Raw genomic sequence first — 15905 nt, forward strand, 5'->3', positions numbered from 1 at the left:
ATCCCACCATCCTGGCTCTGCAGCTGGCAGCAAAGTGGCTTAGGTGGAGCCTATGTGTTGGTGATTGGCAGTACTTAAAGTTCCATTTGCAGTGTCCTTATCTCATGCAGCATCTTCTGGCAGTGGTCATTTGCAAAATATTTTGGTGCTTGGTATGCTCCTTATAATACTACCTCTTATCTCAGTCCCTGAGGCATATCTATGAAAATTTAGAGTCCCCCCTAAAACCTGGTCAGAGAACCACTAGTCTATGTGATAAATAGTCATCCACCTCAGGCCTCACACTTGGGGTGTGCATGGGGGAGATGGCAGGGTCATACCACTATGGCTATGACAACTTGACAGGGATTCAGGCAAAGGTTTGAAAAGGGGGAATAGGGACCTAAAAGAAACCATAATTAGTCACAAATCCCCAGTTTCAATCACCAAGGACAGTGGCAGGGCAAGCAAGGAAATCCCCCTCTCCGTAGGCTAGCCTCCTACAACATCTATCCTGCCCCAAAGCTGCCTCTAGGAAGATGTTAAATAGATTTCAGCTGTATAAAAAGGTTAGGGGAATGAGGATAGTTTTCTCAGGTTCGGACTCCCCTCCAAAGCCTCACTCTGTCCATCCCAGGCTCAGTTTCCAAAGGAGCAACCCAGGCAACAAGGGACCTGGGCTGGGGAGACTGCCAGCCTTCCTGAGTCTGAAAGAGCAGGGCGGCAAGAGAAGTCTCCCAGCAGAAACCAGACCGGGGTGGGGGAGTGGAGGTGGAGCTGCACAGAAACAGGAAGGTCTGGGGTCTGGAGAAAGGAAGCTGCCAAGAAGAACCCAACCCCCCTCCCATTATAGTGCATACAGCATGGGCCAGACAGGCTCAGGTCAGCTGCGGCATGGCACTGAGTCACGGAGAAGGCAAACAGAAGACTGATACCAGAATATGGATCACTTGCTCAGGCTCCAGTCCCTCAACTGAAACTCCATTCACTTCCACCAGTTTGTCTCCAGCATATAACAACCCTAGGCAGACAGGAACACAAAACAGAGTACAAGAAAATGGGCAAAAAACCAGAGGTGTCTACACTGAGGATTTTTAGCAAACTCACTAACCCAAGCATGCTCTAACATTTAAAAATGAACTCTGAAGTAACCATAGTAATAATAATAATGATGATGATGATGATAATAATAATAATAATAATACAGACTGGTTATATTAATGTCCACCCACCAGAGCACAGAGAATTGCATTTTTACACTTCTTTCCTGGGTATGAAGTGATGGTGATACTTTTATTTTTGGTAGCCTGATGTAAAATGAAGATAACACTAAAAGTAAAGATGTCAGTGTCGTGAGTAAATGATAAATGAAAAGGAAATCTTCCAAAAGGAAATGTGGAGAAACGTGAGGGTGGCAATCAAGCCCCAAGAAACATGACGCAAACAGCGGAGTTGTCAGAGGGAGGAGATGATAAGCAGGAGGACGCCGTGAAGCAGAAACCAAGGGCGAGGAAAACTTCAAGACAGTTAGGGTCAACATCAAATGTGCTAGAGAAGTAAAAATAAACTGAGGCCAAATGAAGGGCCGATGATCTTAGCACCTAGGAGATCCTCGGGGCCACTGCTCTAAGAATGTTGGGGTGTGAAGCCCAGTGCCAGGTCTCCAGGGCCCTGGGCAGTGAGGACGAGGGCCGGCAGGCCCAGAAATGCAGCAGAGAAAGGAAAGAAATTGGGTTCGTTATGTCTGTTGAAAGGAGAAGGACCAAGGGAAGAGCGGGAGTTGGGAATATAGTGCTGGCTGACCTGGACTTGCATCCTGACTCGAATTGTCCAACCTCGAGCACAGCAGTTACCTAATTTCCTTCCGCCTCAGTCTCCTTTTCTACAGAATGGCATGATAATACTCAGCCGGTTAGGTTACCATGAGAATGCAAACATTCTCCGAGAGAACATTAATATAGGACCTCAGTGAAAGAGGGGGAGAGGATTTTCTAGGATATTTATTTCTTCCTTCCTAGTAACCAAGCAATGTCACTGCATAGAAGCCCTGGCCTTGGTTAGGAAGACAGGGGTTTCCCTGGAAAGAAGACTAAATAACTAAGGTTTTCCTGTTTCTCTGGTCATGCTTGTACCCTGTTGCTCCAGCTTACCACTCCTCTCAGCCAGTCCGCCGTGGATGACTCTGGCCACCAGGATGTCCCCTGTCATCTCGTGGCGCTTGATGGTAGCTCCCTGGGGAGAGAGTGCAGCAGAATCCCTCTTTTACCTAACATGACCATTTTTCTGGTAGCTTCCCTTAATATAGGTCTGGTCTGGTCAGGAGAGGGTATTTATACCAGCCAGGGCCCTATCATGCCATCAGAAAGGGGAGGCCATTCATTCAATCTTGGCCTACCAAAGTCTCTATCCAACCACATAAATAGAAAAGAATATTTAGATCCTTTCTTTCTTTTATTATTTATTTTTTTAGTTAGATCCTTTCAAAGATAAAGTTCTCACCCATTGCAACCTAATTAAAGAGACTAATCTTAGAAAATCAAATTAATGCCTCACTTAGCTTCCAGTAAATAAAGAAAAAAAACCCAACTTAGATAAACACATTGGAATTTAGTGAAATTTACGTACATCAGAAAGCCAAATAATAAAATAAAATATGGGGCCCCGGGGTGGCTTAGTTGGTTAAGCACCTGACTCTTTTTAAAAAAATATTTTATTTATTTATTCATGAGAGACACAGAAAGAGAGGCAGAGACACAGGCAGAAGGAGGAGAAGCAGGCCCATGCAAGGAGCTCAGTGTGGGTCTCAATCCCAGGATCCTGGGATCAGGCCCCGAGCCAAAGGCAGACACTTAACTACTGAGCAACCCAGGCGGCCCAAGCATCTGACTCTTGATTTCAGCTCAGGTCATGATTTCAGGGTCATGAGATCAAGCCCCACATTGGGCTCTGCATGGGGCTCCCTGATGAGCGTGGAGTCTGCTTGGGATTCTCTCTCCCTCTCCTGCTGCCCCTCCTCTGGTTCATGCTCACATACACTTTCTCAAAAAATAAAATAAATAAAATAAAAGTCTTATTTCTCACAGATTTTTCAACAAAGAAAAACACTAAGCCAAAGTCCTTCTAGTGAAAGCATTACAATATATAATGTATCTGAAACCACAGGCAAAAATTGTTAGGACATGCTCTAGCCATTATCATGGATCCCCTCACATTATCTGAATGCCTCAGACTATACCTGTGACCACCGACAAGTATATTTAACATTATATTAAGTAACTACTAGTGATAATTTAGTTCACAACTAACCCTTGGATCACAATTAACCCTGATATAATTCTAACTGAGAAGATATAGTGATTTCCTTACCAAAGGCTGTTGGTTTTTCACTAAACAAACAATCCTCATTGCTTCCTCACTCTCAGGAATATTGTCTGGCAGTGGGGGGAGAAGGGGTTCAAAATCTTTCTGAGCCACAGTGTCATGGGCACTGAGCAAGGCCTGGAAACAGAGAAGGCAAGGTGAATAAAGGTCACACACAGAACACACCCATCTGGAAGACAGTGAACTAACACTCTGTAAGACACCATCACCATCACCACAACAACCAACACACACATGCTGGGCTAAGCATTTTATGTGGATTAACTCCATCTTCACGATAACTCCATAAGACAGGTATATTTATTGTCTCCATTTCATAAAGAAACGAGGCATGGAGAGGTTAAGTGATACATAATATATTCTTGCATTTCTGCTAAAATATATTTTGTCACTTTCTCATTTCCTGCAAACCCATGTAATCCATGGTGCTTTTATAAGCTTGAACTACAGAATAACTTTTGTAATATTTTCCCTAATTAAGGCAGAATGGGAGACAGTAATCAAAACATCCTGCTTGTTTAGTTTGTCAGTGACTTCCAAGGGCCTATGAGTGACAGAATGAGAAAAAGTAGTTTCTTGATTTAGGGTATGATCAGAGAGTTCCCTCTAATGGTCCATTACGTTAAATTTTTATTTTGTTGGGTGGGGAAATAGTCATTCTATAGCCCAACTTGAGACTGATGGACAGAACTTCGCTGGAACTCCGAGAAATTCTCTCAGGTTATCTTGTGAACTGAAAATTTGACTCGTAAATCCCATTGCTCCTAATGCAGATATTCTCTTAAAGGTCTCACTTATTGATAAACTGAACTCAAACTCTGTAAAGTACTATGAGATAGGCTTCTGTTCTACAATCGTATGTTCTTCAAGCAAGTGTTCTTCACATACTCCCTCATTGAGTTAATCATCTTTAGACTATATTTTCAGAACATCTTCACATACTTCATCCAAAACTTAAAATATTTCCAAGTTGGAAAGGAAGTGTACCACCCTGATTGTCTCCCAGAATTTTAGAGGGACTATGGCTTTGCAGGGTGGAAACAAGACATTATGGAAAGTTCTGGATGTCTCCTCATAAATATGGCAGGCTTGGCTCCATGGCTAACAACACAGAGCCAGTCACATCTGAATCCCACATCTTTCGAAACAATCTGTTGGTCACCCATGGACAGTAATAGAATATCTATTCAGAAAGTACATTTCCTGTCACATTTCTTCTTTCCAACATTGCCCACATGCCAGATGGGCATACCTTGTCTATTTTAGCAAGCACTTGCCTTAAAGTGCGGATCCTGGAGGATTTGTCTAAGCTCTTGGATCTCAGGGGATTTAGGAGTTTCACGTAATATCCCCACCACCTGGTTGGTGAAAAAGCATATATGGTAAAATTTTAAAAAATCTTCATCACCTAATTAACGTCATCCAGGCTGAATAACAGATACACTGACTAGCATGATATTGACCTAAGAAAAGCTGTTATTGAAACCCTCTTTTTTAATTTTTAAAGTTGATCAGGGCCAAGGATCTTTCCTTATTCATTCAACTTTACTACAGCAGGTAGAATCGGAGATTTGGGTAGGTCTACACCTCAGTGCCTCAGTGCTGGCATACCACAGTCTTGGAGGAAGAACTGACATAATTTTGTAACATATGTACTAAGGTAAACTCCCCCTAGAGGCACTAAAACAAGTGGATCTTTAAGGTGTTTGAGTTCAGGCTCAAGTGCATCCCATGGGATGCTCCATTCATCATGTGGAAAATGAGAATAGTAATTTATATTTTAGGACTTATTATTTGATTACCAATTTTAATATTTGTTGCTATAAAAAAGTGTTAAACATTCTAATTCTGATCTCTTCTGTTTGGGTGTAGACTTGCTTTCTAAGAGGACATAAAACCTTTCAAGACTTTACTGAGCCCCATGAAACCCCAACAGTCAAACCCCACTACATACAGTCAAATGAAAACAAGCAGTTTACTAAGTTTTACCTCCATTACCTAGAAATGACAACTGAGTAAAATATTATGTATGTATTTTTCTGTGGACAACTGAGAACAGTTTGAATCATTGATTATTGGAATGGAGGGCACAGTTTTTTCTCTTTTCTATTTCTTCTAATATGGTAATAAAATGGATTATACTATTCATCCATTCAACAAATACCTATTGAACATCTACTATGTGCTAGACACTGTTTTCAATGACAGATACAGTGGCAGACAAAAATCCCCATTCTTAAAAAAAAATCCCCATTTTTACTTGATGATAAGGAGAATTAAGAATATAAATAAAACAGGAAGGTGGACAGGGAGTGCTCTGAGGGGTTGCAATTTTAGATAGGGTGACCAGAGAAAGCCTTAGTGAGAAGGTGACATTTGAGTGGAGACCAGAAGATGAGGAAGCAAATCATGTGGATATATGGTCAAGGGCATTACTGACATACAGCATAGCAAGCGCAAAGGGCCTGTGGCAGGAGCATATCTGATTCAAGCAACCACAAGAGGTTAATCTGACTGGAACAGAATGAATAAGGGGGAGGGCAGTGAGTATTAAGTAAAACAGGGAATGGGAACTGCATTATGTTTGGCTATTTAAGAACTATGATGTATACTCTGAAATGGGAAGTCATTGGAAGGGTTTGCGCAGAAAAGTGACATGATTTGACACACCTTCAAGAGGATGTCTTCAGTTGCTATACTGAAATAGTTTATAGGGGGCAAGGGTAGAAGCAGATCAGTGGGAGGCTATATTGCAATTATCTGTATATAAGATGATGATGGTTTCTATTAGGTGGCAGAGTGGAGCTCATAAGATTCTGCATATATTTTGAAACTGGAGCCGACAGGATCCATTGTCAGATTGGGTGTCAAGTATGAGAGAAAGAGAAAGTCACAGATAGCCCCAAAGAGTCTGGTCTGAGTAGTGCAAGAACAAAGAAGTCATTACTGAGATGAAAAAGGCTGGGAGGGGAGTAGCCTTGGTTTTGGGGAAGATCAGGAGCTCAAGGGCCATGTTAAGTTTGAGGGTCCCTGAAGCAAGCATCTAAGTACGATGGAGAGGAGGCAGTTGGATATGAGAGTCTGGAGTTGAGGCAAAGAGCCCAGCTAGAGACATAAATTTGGGAAACATTACTAGAACAACATTTACTCTTGGATTACAGAGGATTAACTGAGTCTAAGGTTTAAAGAAAAAAAAATAGAGAAATGGACACGTGCTAAAAAATGTTTTTTTTTTTGTTTAAATTTGAAGTACTGACCACTTTTCTTTCTTCTATTAAAGCTCAATTAGAAACACTTATGAGATGTAATCATCATCAAACTTTGCCATTAGATCCTTTAATTCATTTAAACTCGCACCCCAAGTGAAATGGCATCACGTTAAAACCCCACTATTCTATGGATTAAAAGCCACCTTACCTCACAGGATAACGTCTGTGCATGAGTTGTGGCAGGGACGAGCTTCTTTTCTTTAAATTCCTGGAGACAGTCATAAACCTGCAGAGAGTGACGGGGGGAGAGTGTCATCCTGATAACCTGACTCTTCAGGTCCCGGGCGAACGCTCTGCAAGGGGAGAGGCAGCCTGGGCCGTGGCGTGGGCGGCTGAGTGGCTGTGTGCTGGCTTCTCCTAAGGTGTCTGTCGCTGTCCAACAGGAATGGCCCCGTGATGTGATGAGCACTGGGTGTTGCACGCAACCGATGAGTTATTGAAAACTACATCTGAAACTAATGATGTATTTATTATATGTTGGCAAATTGAATTTAAATTAAAAAAAAAAAAAAGAGATGGACTCAAGTTTGGTGGCTCCCATCCTTCAAGGGCTTGAGTATTGGCTGCCACTGGAAATTGATCCTCCCGGCCAACGTCACTGATAAAAAGAAATTCAAGTGTTTACTCTTGTTAAATTAACAAATGGCTTTTCTAGGGTCACAATCAATAGGGATTTGGGGCCAAAGAACCTCGGTGCTGGGCAACTGCCAGAGCATGTGCTGTGTGGCTCACGGTTCAGCAGAGGGTCTGAACAAGAGCCCAGGCGCATGATACCTGCTTCTCTTTGTTTCCTTTTCCTCCCTTAATCCTCTGGGAAAGGTTCATTTACAAACATTTCAACTTCACATCTACTGACCTGAGGAATTTTTCCATACTGGGATCTAGAATCGGCAGAGGACAGCAAGGCATGCCTAGCTCTGCAGCACCCCCCTTCTTATTTTAGGAACCTGCTTTCTCTTACAGATGGAAGAATGAGGCCCAAGAGGCCAGCAGGGCCCCCTCCTTCCTCCATCTGATCCAGGATGACAGTGCATCCTCGTGCCACCCGTGCCAGTGCCCAGGTTGACCTGGGAGTGAGAAGGCTGAGGAATTGAGGCAGGGCTTGCAGGGGACACACAGTCTGCACAGGTAAGCAAGAGAATCCCTTTCAGTGACAAGAAAACTCCCATTTTGGCTAATCCCAGGAGGAAAACATGCCTGATAGGAAGCAGGTGGGGCATTTTCTTCCCAGCTTTCTTGAGCTTTAATTGACAGATCACACTGTGTGAGTTTAAGATGCACAGGATGTTGATTTGATATATGTATGTACTGCAAAATGAGTACTACAATAGGGTTACTTAACACCCCCATCACCTCACATAATTACGATCGTATGTGTGTGTGTAAGAACACTTAAGATCTACTCTCTAGTCTATAATGCAGTATTGTTATTAACTAGAGTCATCATGCTGTACATTATATCCCTAGAAGTTATTCATTTCATAAACAATGTTTGTACCTTTTGACCAACATCTCCCCATTCCCCCCAGCCCCAGCCCCTGGCAGCTGCTTTCTAGTCTTGGTTTCTATGAGCTCTGCTTTTTTAGATTCCACCTACAAGTGAAAACATATATTTGTCTTTCTGTGTCTCACTTATTTCCCGTAGCATGATGCCCTCGAAGTCCATCCATGTTGTCACAAAAGGTAGGATTTCTTTCTTTTTCATGAGTAAATACTATCCCATTGTATATTTCACATCTAGGTATGTATTCAAAGGAAAAGAAATCACAATCTCAAAGAGGTATCTGCACCCCCATGTTCACTGTGGCACTATTCCCAGGAGTCGTGACACGGAAACAACCTAAGTGTCACCTAAGTAGGTGACTAGATGAAGAAATCAAGAATTTCAAAACAAGTGCTGTGAGGAGCACCTCTCTGTTCATGCTAAAGATGTTGCCACTTTCTCTTATTTTAAAGAATTGTATTAACATGCATCAAAAGACCGGCCACATTTCACACTTAGCTGAAGGAAACACCCACATCCCAAAAAATAACTTTGAAAGAATCTTTCTTAAAAATAGCATTAAGAGGGATCCCTGGGTGGCGCAGTGGTTTAGCACCTGCCTTTGGCCCAGGGCACGATCCTGGAGACCCGGGATCGAATCCCATGTCGGGCTCTCGGTGCATGGAGCCTGCTTCTCCCTCTGCCTATGTCTCTGCCTCTCTCTCTCTCTGTGACTATCATAAATAAATAAAAATTTAAAAAATAGCATTAAGAAAACTATAATCAGATAGTAGATGTTACTGTACAGCACATGGAATTTTAGCCAAATTTTAAAAAAAGAAGAAACCTTCAAGATAAGAAAAATTTAAGATACCTAAACAGAACTGTAGATATCTCACTTCCTGACTTTAAGAAACAAAGAGGAATAATTTTTTTAAAGATTTATTTATTTATTTGAGTGAGAGAGAGAGAGAGAGAGAGAGAGAGATGGAGTGGGGAGAAGGGCAAGGGCTAAAGATTCTCCAAGCAGACTCCCTGCTGAGCTGGGAGCCCAATGCATGGCTCGATCCCATGACCCATGAGATCACAACCTGAGCCAAAACCAAGAGTTGGACGCTCAACCTACTGAGCCACCCAGGCACACCAAAGAGGAATAATTTTTAAAAATATTTTATTTATTTATTTGACAGAGAGACAGAGAGAGAACATGAACAGGGGGAGAAACAGGCAGAGGAAGAAGAAGCAGTCTCCCCACTGAGCAGGGAACCCAATCTGGGGGCTCAATCCCAGGACCCTGAGATCATGACCTGAGCTGAAGGGAGATGCTCAACTGAGCCACCCAGGAGCCCAGGAATAATTTTTTAAAACCATTTTTTTTTTTTTTGTCCTGAGTTTTCACTTCAGGGACAAATGTTTATAGACCAATGCTCAGGGTGCTGCCAATGGCCATGTGTGGTGGCCTCTTTGTGATCCCAGGGTCCTTTGAACAAAAAAAACTGAACTGGGGGAGGAAAGAAGAACTGCCATATTCTTTCCCACCTGAATTCAGCCTTTGTAAGCTGAGAGGTTTGTGTAGCTCTTCTCTGAGGACTGCTATGATACTGGGGTTTATAATAAGAATTATGTATTTGGCCCTGATTCTGGCTCAGAGTTCTTAAAATCCTTGGAATTTCCTAGGTGAGGAAAGTGACAAAGATGCCCTTTTTTATGTTAATGAGGTGAATGTACCTAAAGTTGAGGGCAGGCTGCCAGGAGAACCAACCATGTAATTAGACTGTTGGAATTTTCAGTTCTATCCCCACCTCCACCTCCGGGAGGGAGAGGGGCTGAAGGTTGAATCAATCTCTAATAACTAATGATTTAATCAGCCACGCCTATGTAATGAAGCCTCCAGAAAATCCCCAAAGGACTGGATTTGTTAGAACTTCTCGTTTGTGGACTTGTGGAAATCTAGGGGATGGTGGAGGGGGCATGGAAGCTCCACACAACCTACCCACATGCCTTGCCCTATTTATTTCTTCCATCTGGCTGTCCCTGACTTACATCCTTTTATAATAAACTGGTAATCTAGCAAGTAAAATGTTTCTCTGAGTTCTGTGGGCTGTGGCAAATTAATCAAACCCAAGGAGGAGGTCATGGGGACCTCTGATGTATAGTTGGTCAGGTTTATAGATGATATAGTTGGTCAGATGTACAGATAGCTGCCTGGGCTTGTGACTGGAATCTGACATGGGGGGAAGGGGCGGCAGTCCCCTGAGACTGAACCCTTAACCTACAGGATCTGATGTCATCCCCAGATAGTGTCAGAAATGAGATGAATTGCAGACACCTACTAGTTTCCCGACACCCATGTGGGAAATTCTCAGAACACAGAAAAGAATTGCCTTCTAAGAACTTTTATCAAGTTGAAATTTCCTGTCAACTGACTGGTGGTAGAGTTGGGTGAGCAGTTTTCAGCTCCCACAGTAAGGCAAAGGCCTCCAGGTCATCGGATGCTCACCTTTAGCAGAGCCTGCAGCCACGGGGAGTGGAGAAGATCGTATAGGAGACACACTCCATTCACGTCTCGGCTGTAGAACAGATTCAGCTCTTGCAGCACAAGCCTCAAGATCTGGGAGAGACCTGGAAAAGGGAGAGGACAGAGATGGGGTGGCAGGTGGAGGTAAAGAAAGGCAGGTGTAAGTGTGAAAGGCAACTCAGACAGCTGGGACGTGCCAGGGGGGCTCCTGAGGAATGAGGATGGGTTTCAGGCCCAAAGCTCTGGTTCTATCAATGTGTGAACTTCAGAGAGTCCTCCAACTTTCTGAAACCCAGTTTCCTTGTGGCAAAATGAGAATATGCTGGCTTTCCTGCAGGGCTGCTTCTAATATTAGATGAAATAATAGATCATAGTATATACAGCAATATTGCTTTCCCTTCCTCAATATTATCAGCCTTTGGTTTATCCCAAAATTATCCAGTTCTTTTCTGGATTTTCCTTCTCTAATTCAAACATAGTCATTTGTCTTCATCCTTTCTGAAAGTTCTTATTGAAAGCGTTGTTGAAAAACTCTAACTGCCAGGGTGCTTGGGTGGCTTGGTGGTCAAGCACTGGACTCTTGGTTTCATTTAAAAAAATTTTTTTTAAAGATTTTTATTTATTCATGATAGAGAGAGAGAGAGAGAAAGAGAGAGAGAGAGAAAGAGACAGAGGCAGAGACACAGGCAGAGGGAGAAGCAGGCTCCAAGCCGGGAACCTGACATGGGACTCGATCCCGGGACTCCAGGATCATGCCCTGGACCAAAGGCAGGCGCCAAACCGCCGAGCCACCCAGGGATCCCCTGGACTCTTGGTTTCAGCTCAGTCATGATTTCAGGGTCATGGCATTGAGTCCCAAGTTGGGCTCTATCCTCACAGGAAGTCTGCTTGAGATTCTCCCTCTACGTCTTCCCCTCCCCTTCCTCATGCTCTCTTTCTCAAATAAATAATAAATTAATTAAAAAAAAAAAACAGCCCAAACTCTAACTGCCAATAGGTTTTTAATGCAGATCTCAGGATTCCAGTGATTAAAGAACCTGAACAGATTTTAGTGAATGTTGGATATTTTGCGTGATTTCATAGGCATTCTCTTTCTTATAGCGATATTTTGAATGTGAAGAAGTTGTGAAGTTCCAAGTTTGAATAAAACATTGTGGGATAAGAGAAAAAAAGTGGTTCTGAATCCACTGTGCCAATTTCTTTCCTTCCTGACTTGAAAATTGCTTAGACTCCTCACTAATAGAGGTAGTAGGACACTCTGAAGTGTACAAAACTTCCTTAAAAGAATCACAATATTAAAAAAAAAAAAGAATAACAATAAATCTATCAGAATCCCTGTCCCAAAGTTTGATCTCATATCTAGAGTGATGTCACAAGGCCTCTCTGGTCTAGAGAGGAGTCCTGGCACCACATACCATTCTCCGGATTGGTGGCTGTAGAGGGCTTCATGTCCTGGTCCAGTGGGTCTGCTCTTTGTCTGACTGTATCCTTCTTGCCCAAGCTTTCAGTGGAATTCAGCCCTGGGAGCAGACCAGTAAACAGCACACAGCTCTCTCAGTCATGCCGGCCCTGCCACTCTCACACACTGGAATATGTTTTCAACAGCATTTATTGAACAAATCAAGCACTGTGCTACACCCGGGGACCCAAACCAAACCAAACATTTGCCCTGTAGAGCCCACTCTCTAAATTAACCACCCCTACGAGAGATCGTTGCTATTTCATGAAACACTTCACCCACTCTCCTTTTTTAACAAGTGACATTTATTTCTCATCTAGGTAATTTTGCCATCCTTCAGAGCTCAGAAGAGCCTCTTCCCTGGCCTGACTCCACTTATGTGCTCTGTTCCCTCTCACCGCACCCACAGTCCTTCGTGGCACTGATCACAATGGCAAGAGTCATGGTTATGTTTGAGGCACACTCTTGGAGGTTATTTTCTACATGAAGCTTTAGGAAGGATTAATTTCAAGAAACAGAAATCCCAAATTATAGAGGCTGAACAGGGTAGCAGTTTAGATCTTGCTTCTGTAAAAGTGTGCAGGCAGAGACAGTTCAGGGTGGGTAGGGCAGCCTTGCTCCATGAAATGCTGAGAGAATGGGCTCCTTCCAGCTCGCTGCTCTGCCGCCCTGGGCTGTGGTGTGGTTCTCATCTTCTTGCTCCAAAATGGTGGCTGGAGCTCCAGCCATCACCTCTACTTTTCCATCAGCAAAATGGGGGTTAAGAAAGCAAGTGCAAAAGGAACGTGCTCACTGCTCTTTGTGGAAGTTTCACAGAAGTTACCTATGCAATGAAAACTCACCTTTTGCCCTGGCATACTTCAAAATACCTCACTGGACTTCCATGTTGCTTAAAAAAAAAAAAACAACTTATAATTATTAGAGCCTAGAACCCAACGTTTCTTTATTTATAAACATGAAGTATTTTTGCATAGTTTTAATATATATTGAATTTTCTGAAATGCTACTACGGTAATTAAGAATTGAATTTGCTTTGTTTTGCTTGGATTTTATCAAGTTGTTCACTATTTCAGAAAATCACGTCAGTAATGGTGGGGCGGTTTTGCTTGATACACCTTCCACTGGCTTGTTCCCTTGCCTTGTTTTAATATCCTACCCTGCTACTGGTGTTTCCTGGGATCACTTTCCAAACAAATCATTTAAGGCATCACTATAACTCACCACTATCAGGCTGTATCTGTGTTTGCATTCAAGGCTGCTGCACCCCTGGTGGATTTTTCTCATAGGTGCAAACATGTTGTTTCATTGTATCTTTTGGTGTAGCGATATTTCATATTTACATGTTGAAAGATACAGTGTCTGATTGATGACATTTATTTAGCATCTTTTTATTATTACTAGGGCATGATACAGATGGATTTTTTTTGAAGTTGTAAGTAAGTGTAGTTATTTGGGGTTTCCCCAGAATCAGACACAGGACAAAGATTCTAGTGGGATGATTTGTTTGGAGAGTGATCCCAAGAAACACCAATAGCAGAGTGGAATATTAGAACAAGGCAAGGAGGGAAAGCCAGTGAAAATGTGTCAAGCAAGTAACCACTGTGGGCACTATGGAGCTTAATCCCTTGGGGGAATAAGGGACAAGAAAGTGGGGGTATTTATACACCAATGCTGCCGGTCATAGGTTGAGGGCTTTTGCAAGAGAACATTACTTCTAGTCTTTCTAGCCTGCTACATGCACACTTCCAGCTAGTGAGTGCACGTACTGGTAGTTCGAAGTTGGCCTGGAATGCACCAAAATTGTAAGAACCAAGGGTACAGGGCACCAACAGCATTTGTTAAAGTAGGATAATAAAGGATAAATCGGGATTTTTTTTTTTTTAAAGGAGTATTGCAAGTTAGTTGTTGGAGACTGGGATATTGTGTCTGATACGGTTGAGGACTGCTGTTTAGAATTTAGACAGATTGTGGAGTTGAACCAGGGAGGCTATCTAGAAAAAGACAGATCCGTATTATGTTGTCTCTAAATTCCCAGTGAGAAGGGCAACACGGAAAGCTGTTACAGAATTTTAGACAACTTTCCCATACACATTCAGTCACACTGAAGTATTCTGGTTTGCTAGATCCTACCGAAACCTGGTATCACATGCTTTTGCCATGCCCACCACCACCCACCCACCCTGCCCAGCCCCAACAGAGTTAGGTTAAACCCTGTCTTTTTCCCGTGTTCTAGTTTTTGAGCCTCTGTGGAATCATTTAGCACAACATTTGCATGTATGACTCACCTTCCTCCCAAGAGAGGAGCACGTGTAGGGTAAGGAATTGAAAAGGGAGGTGGAGCGTCTGCCACCACAGAAGTCAGAGCAAACAGATGGGTCTGACACGTCATCATATTCAGGCAGCTGCTGGACAAGCTGCCCCAAGGGTGGTTCCCAGATTACATCCTTAGAGAGGAAGTGCAGATTAAACAAGCCAACTGCCACTTGTGCATTGTAAGTAGGGTGGGCCGCCATTCTTGCACACTTAATGCCCAGGTGCCAGGGTGTGCAATTAAGCCCATCCATGCAGCAGCTGCTGGGGGCACCAGACTGCGCATTCCTGAGATGAACTTATTTGTGAGGGAGATTTACAGATAGATGATTTCTACAATGAGTTTTAATCATTAAAATAGTTTCCAATAAATCTAATGCTAACTCCAGGGTTGCAGATAACTAATTCCTATGTTCTAAAAAGCTCATGTTGACCAAAAGCTCCTCACCCATGGAGGCACAAACAATAATTTTTATCTCCACAACTTAGGTGAGTTCTAAAAACGATGGTTGTTGTCAGTTTCCTGGGACAAATCTGCTGTGGACTGAACTGTGTTCCTGCAAACTCAGATAGTTGAAGTCCCAACCCCACTGTGCTGCCAGCATTTGGAAATGGGACTTTTGAGAGATATTAGGCTGAGATGAGGCTCTGAGGGTGGGACCTCCATGATGGCATTAATGCCCTTGTAGGAAGAGACATCAGAGAGCTTGTTCTCCATCAATCTCTCTGCCAGGTGAGGGTACGGTGAGCAGAAAGCTCTCTTCAAGCTAGGAAGCAGGACCGCACCTGAACCCGCATGCTCACACTCTATTGGGCTTCCAGCCACCAGAACCGTGAAGAAGAAGATCTGTTGTTTAAGCCACTGAGTCCCTGCTATTAGCTCAAGGTAAGCCAAAAAGTGAAAGAAGGAAACCTCAGATAATGGTTTTCCCTCTCTCCAGTTGGCTTTGAAAAGTATTGCAATGCTTCAGTTCACAATCTGCTTCACAAGTCTCTTCCACATTAATCTGTTCAGTGTCCGGCTTCTGTGCGGGTCACATCTGCAGAGGGTCTGGAGAGTGCATCTTGTGCTTTCTGGTTCACTCAGGAAGCCTCAGCACCTGCAGTGGGGCTGGGCTGTCTCCTAGTTGTTGAGAAGGGGCAGAAAAATGGGAGCCCAAAATATGGAAGTAAAAGGCTGAAACTTCCCCCAAGGAGTTCAAGAGCTGCTGGGACTTCAATCTTGAGCTGGGAGCAGCTGGACTCCGGAGGCCTGTGCCCTTCCTTTCTTCCCTAGTCTGGTTATATTGACTTCAACCTGCTTCTCTATCAAACTTTGAAATCAAGGGCTGAGATCTTGGAGATATCAAAAATAACTTGTTTTTCAGATGAGGAATCTGACATTCAAAGGGGGTATTTGGTAGAGTTAACAAGTTAATCAAAAGTTTTCCTCTTGTTTCCAGAACTAGCCCTGAAAAATGCTTGTGCCTGGCAAATGACTATAACGCCTCCTTCCTGACTTTTCGT

The 15905-nt window shown here is 43.1% G+C and overlaps 1 protein-coding gene across 1 annotated transcript in view; it reads right to left on the reverse strand.

Annotated features, from left to right (window-relative positions):
• The window catches only part of MPP4 (MAGUK p55 scaffold protein 4), a 29208-nt gene extending 25578 nt beyond the window's left edge, over positions 1-3630 (reverse strand). The window contains 4 exon segments of the mRNA XM_049106449.1: positions 915-1000; positions 2130-2211; positions 3346-3477; positions 3550-3630. Of these exon segments, the coding sequence (XP_048962406.1) occupies positions 915-1000; positions 2130-2211; positions 3346-3477; positions 3550-3630 (381 nt within the window).
• Between the last annotated feature and the right edge of the window lie 12275 nt (positions 3631-15905).

The sequence above is a fragment of the Canis lupus genome, chromosome 37 (genome assembly GCF_003254725.2).
Source record: "Canis lupus dingo isolate Sandy chromosome 37, ASM325472v2, whole genome shotgun sequence".
NCBI lineage: Eukaryota > Metazoa > Chordata > Mammalia > Carnivora > Canidae > Canis > Canis lupus.